This window comes from Hippocampus comes, unplaced genomic scaffold (assembly GCF_001891065.2).
Source record: "Hippocampus comes isolate QL1 unplaced genomic scaffold, H_comes_QL1_v1.1 scaffold56, whole genome shotgun sequence".
In the NCBI taxonomy this organism is placed as follows: domain Eukaryota; kingdom Metazoa; phylum Chordata; class Actinopteri; order Syngnathiformes; family Syngnathidae; genus Hippocampus; species Hippocampus comes.
In genome coordinates this window covers 392,553-396,118 of record NW_017842056.1, presented here as the reverse complement: position 1 = coordinate 396,118, position 3,566 = coordinate 392,553, and the positions used below count along the sequence as shown (strand labels likewise).

At 50.4% G+C, this 3,566-nt stretch overlaps 1 protein-coding gene across 2 annotated transcripts in view; it reads right to left on the bottom strand.

Moving 5' to 3' along the window:
- mapk14a (mitogen-activated protein kinase 14a) overlaps positions 1 to 3,566 on the bottom strand; it is a 36,188-nt gene that overhangs the window by 22,505 nt on the left and 10,117 nt on the right. The window contains exon 9 of one of the 2 annotated variants that reach the window (XM_019860805.1): positions 2,069 to 2,148. The exons of the other annotated variant lie outside the window; for it this stretch is intronic. Coding sequence (XP_019716364.1) covers positions 2,069 to 2,148 — 80 coding nt within the window. The remainder of the gene's footprint in view (positions 1 to 2,068; positions 2,149 to 3,566) is intronic. 2 annotated transcript variants of the gene reach the window in all.

The window sequence follows — 3,566 nt, the reverse complement described above, 5'->3', positions numbered from 1 at the left end:
GGGGGGGGTTACACCGTTGCTATGCTGAGAAGCAAACGGCGCGCTTCGAAGCCGAAGGGACAGAACGCAAGCAGGCGGAGGACAGAAGACACGAGTGGGAGATGGCGCAAAGCCAGCGTCCACAACCATCAAAAACATACTTTGGCTGTATTGGGAATCCTTCACTCTTTCCAGGGGGGGGGGGGGGGGGGGGGGGGGGGGGTTACACCGTTGCTATGCTGAGAAGCAAACGGCGCGCTTCGAAGCCGAAGGGACAGAACGCAAGCAGGCGGAGGACAGAAGACACGAGTGGGAGATGGCGCAAAGCCAGCGTCCACAACCATCAAAAACATACTTTGGCTGTATTGGGAATCCTTCACTCTTTCCATACGCCCAAATTACGATCCACGGGAATTTTTTTTTGCTGTGCGCGGGGTCCCCAAATCTGGAAAACGTGAGCGACTCGAGCCGCCTTCTAACATTGGTTTGGAAGTTGAAATCAACAGAATGAAAGCCAAGAAATGAAAGAAGAAGGCAATACAGAGAAAGGAATAGTCACGGGTTGAAGAAATGTACAGTCAAACCTCGGTTTTCAAACGTCGCTGTTCTCAACCAAATCGGTTTTCGACCAAAAATTTAGAGTTTTTTTATGCCTGAAAATCGGTTCTCGACCAAACTGAGCGCACATGAATGCGCCACTTGACTCCTCTCGTCTTCCTTACACGAGGAAGTGCCGCTTCCTCGTGTCGCGTTCCATTGTGCGCAGAGGTGTTCAATCAAGGTTTTTTTTTTTTTTTTAAAGGGTGTGGTTTCGGTTTTCGAACAGCCTTCTGGAACGGATTATGGTCGAAAACCGAGGTGTGCCTGTCCATTGAAACGCGCAGCTGACAGGCAGCCATAACTTCCGAAAATGAAGCGATTTTGACAAGAGAAGTTCCTCCCTCAGCCCAAAGCGGCGTTGGAAAGGACGCCGTTGTGCGTGCTTAATGTCGTCAAAGACAAGGCTGTTATAAACAATCCAGACACAAGTCTATTCGTGTATAGACTTTGTGTATGGCTTGTTTATAACAGCCCTCCAATATGGCCGCCAGTCATGCATTGTGGCTAATTGCTAAAAAAGGACGGAGCCCTCTATACTGGACACCTGTTGAATCATTTCACAAGTGGCGCCCAAGCGATCAAGTTCCCAAATCTGGAAAACGTGAGCGACTCGAGCCGCCTTCTAACATTGGTTTGGAAGTTGAAATCAACAGAATGAAAGCCAAGAAATGAAAGAAGAAGGCAATACAGAGAAAGGAATAGTCACGGGTTGAAGAAATGTACAGTCAAACCTCGGTTTTCAAACGTCGACGTAGAATCGGAACTTCAAAAATGATTCCGTTAACAACATAAGGCGTATTTATTATTGGCACCCAAGCGATCAAGTGGAAAGCGTGAAAATGCGAGAAGAGTTTGCCGGCCCACGTAAACATGAGCAGTTGAGTCGCTAATTACTAGCAGGCAGTCAGCCGATGAAAGCAGCAATCAATCGCGTCACATTTGCAAGTAGCAATGATGCTAACGCTGTACGTAGAATCGGAACTTCAAAAATGATTCCGTTAACAATATAAGGCGTATTTATTACAGTATTCCTATTTGGTCCAGTTCTTAGTAGTTCACCGTGTTATTTTATTTTATTCTACATTTGTTGTGCGGTCGAGTAACACTGGTTGAGAGGAATAAATGTTCATAAAATGTTGAATGACTCTCTTATGATCTTTGTTGTCAGGAGCAGTGCTATAAAACGGGCAATTTAAAAGCGACGGGAAAAGTGGTTGCCGGTCCGCGAAGACCACGTACTTGTCTCAACCGGTCCGAGACACATAAAAAAAGGTATGATTTAATAGTGATCAACGGTTACTTTTCATGTTGCATTGAGAGCAGCAATATAGCGTCCTCACGACGCACACCGACGACACGGTTCAGGATTTAGGGGCGAGTGAGCGATTCCCAAGAAAGCCTCTCATGTTTGATGATGCAATGCAACACATGCGGCCGGTGATGCGGCGCGTCGCCGAGCAAACGCCTCGGCGTGTCGTCGGCAACTCACAGACTCTGAAGAAATTTTCATCAAGAGCTCAGGCCCCGGCGTTCCCACCAGCAGCATGATTAGCTTCAACTGATCAATATCTACCAGCATGTGTTCAAGGAAGACGCTGACAAACAGAAGAACGGAAACAACCGGACCCGCCCGGGAGTTTTCGGCCTCCTCGCCGCGCCCGCCGCCCAAACTGCTGTGCTTGATCAACGCGTCGACCGAGGAGACGAGGTGCGTCGGGACGCCTCAGCAGAGAGGGCCGAAAAGGGAAAGGAAGAGGAGGTGCGGGTGGATGAGGAAGTCAGGGTGCAGCAGGAGGATGTGCAAGGAGGAGGACGGAGAGAAAGGAGGCGGTCCAGGAAAAGGATGAGGACAAAGAGAAGAACAAAAGGAAGAGCAGGCTCAGGAGAAAAAGGAGGGCGAGGAGGAACAAGACAAGAGAAAAGGGGGAGATGGTGAACGGAGAGCGCTGACCACTGGCTGCCGATCGATGCAAAAACCGATCAACGAATGTAGCGGGATGAGGAGGAGGAGGAGGAGGAGTTGAGGACCGAGGAGGTGAAGAAGAAGATTGGAGTCAAAACGGGTGACGGCGGTGGAGATGAACAAATCAAAATCAAGGAGAGGAGTGAGTGAGTGGCGGAGAATGACGAGATGGACGGGGAGGAAGGACAGAGGGAGAGAAGAACGAGGAGGAGGAAAAGGAGGCGTGGATGAATCATCAGAGGAAGGACGACGACGGCTGGGGGGGAAAATGATGAGGAAGGATTAGAAAAAGGAGGAAGGCGGAGAGGACGACGGTGAGGAGGAGGATGAAGTCAAGATGCAAAGATAAGGAGGAAGGAGAAGAAAGAGGAGTCTCAAGGAGGCGGAGGAGCAAAAGGACATGGAGGAGATTGATGAGGGCAGGAGACGGAGGAAGGAGGAAAATGAGGAGGAGAAAGGAAGGGTGGAGCGGGAGAGAGAAATACACGTAGGGACAAAGAGTAAAGAAGGAGTGGGTGGCGAAGGCCAGGGGTGACGAGAGGAAAAACAAAATGGAAGACAAGATAAGAGGAAAGCAAAGAGCAAGGGGAGAGTGAGAAGGAGGAGGTTGAGGGGGAGGTCCTCCGGCATCTTGAAAGCTCGGCCGTTCGTTTGAAAGCTGTCAACAGACGAGGAGGAGGCCGCGGCTGAGCGAGGACTCGTGCAAAGCCAAACGGCCTCGTCCGGCCGACGGGAGCGCGCACGCAGCAACTGCTCGTCCGCGACCACTCTCTCGGGAAAAACTCTTTCCTTCACAAGCGATGGTGGCGTACCCGTCTGCAACGTGATATGAGAGTACGCAAAGTGAAGCCCGCAAGTGAAACCCCGACGTGACGACTGAAGAAAAGCGAGGAAAATAGAGACCGCGTGCAACAAACACCCTCAGGCAGTCTCGCATGTGGAGGCAAAGGCGTCAAAGACAAAAAAAAAAAAAAGCGCACAAACAAGTTTCGACAAAAGTGACGCCCGAGACGCTGCGGGGGCG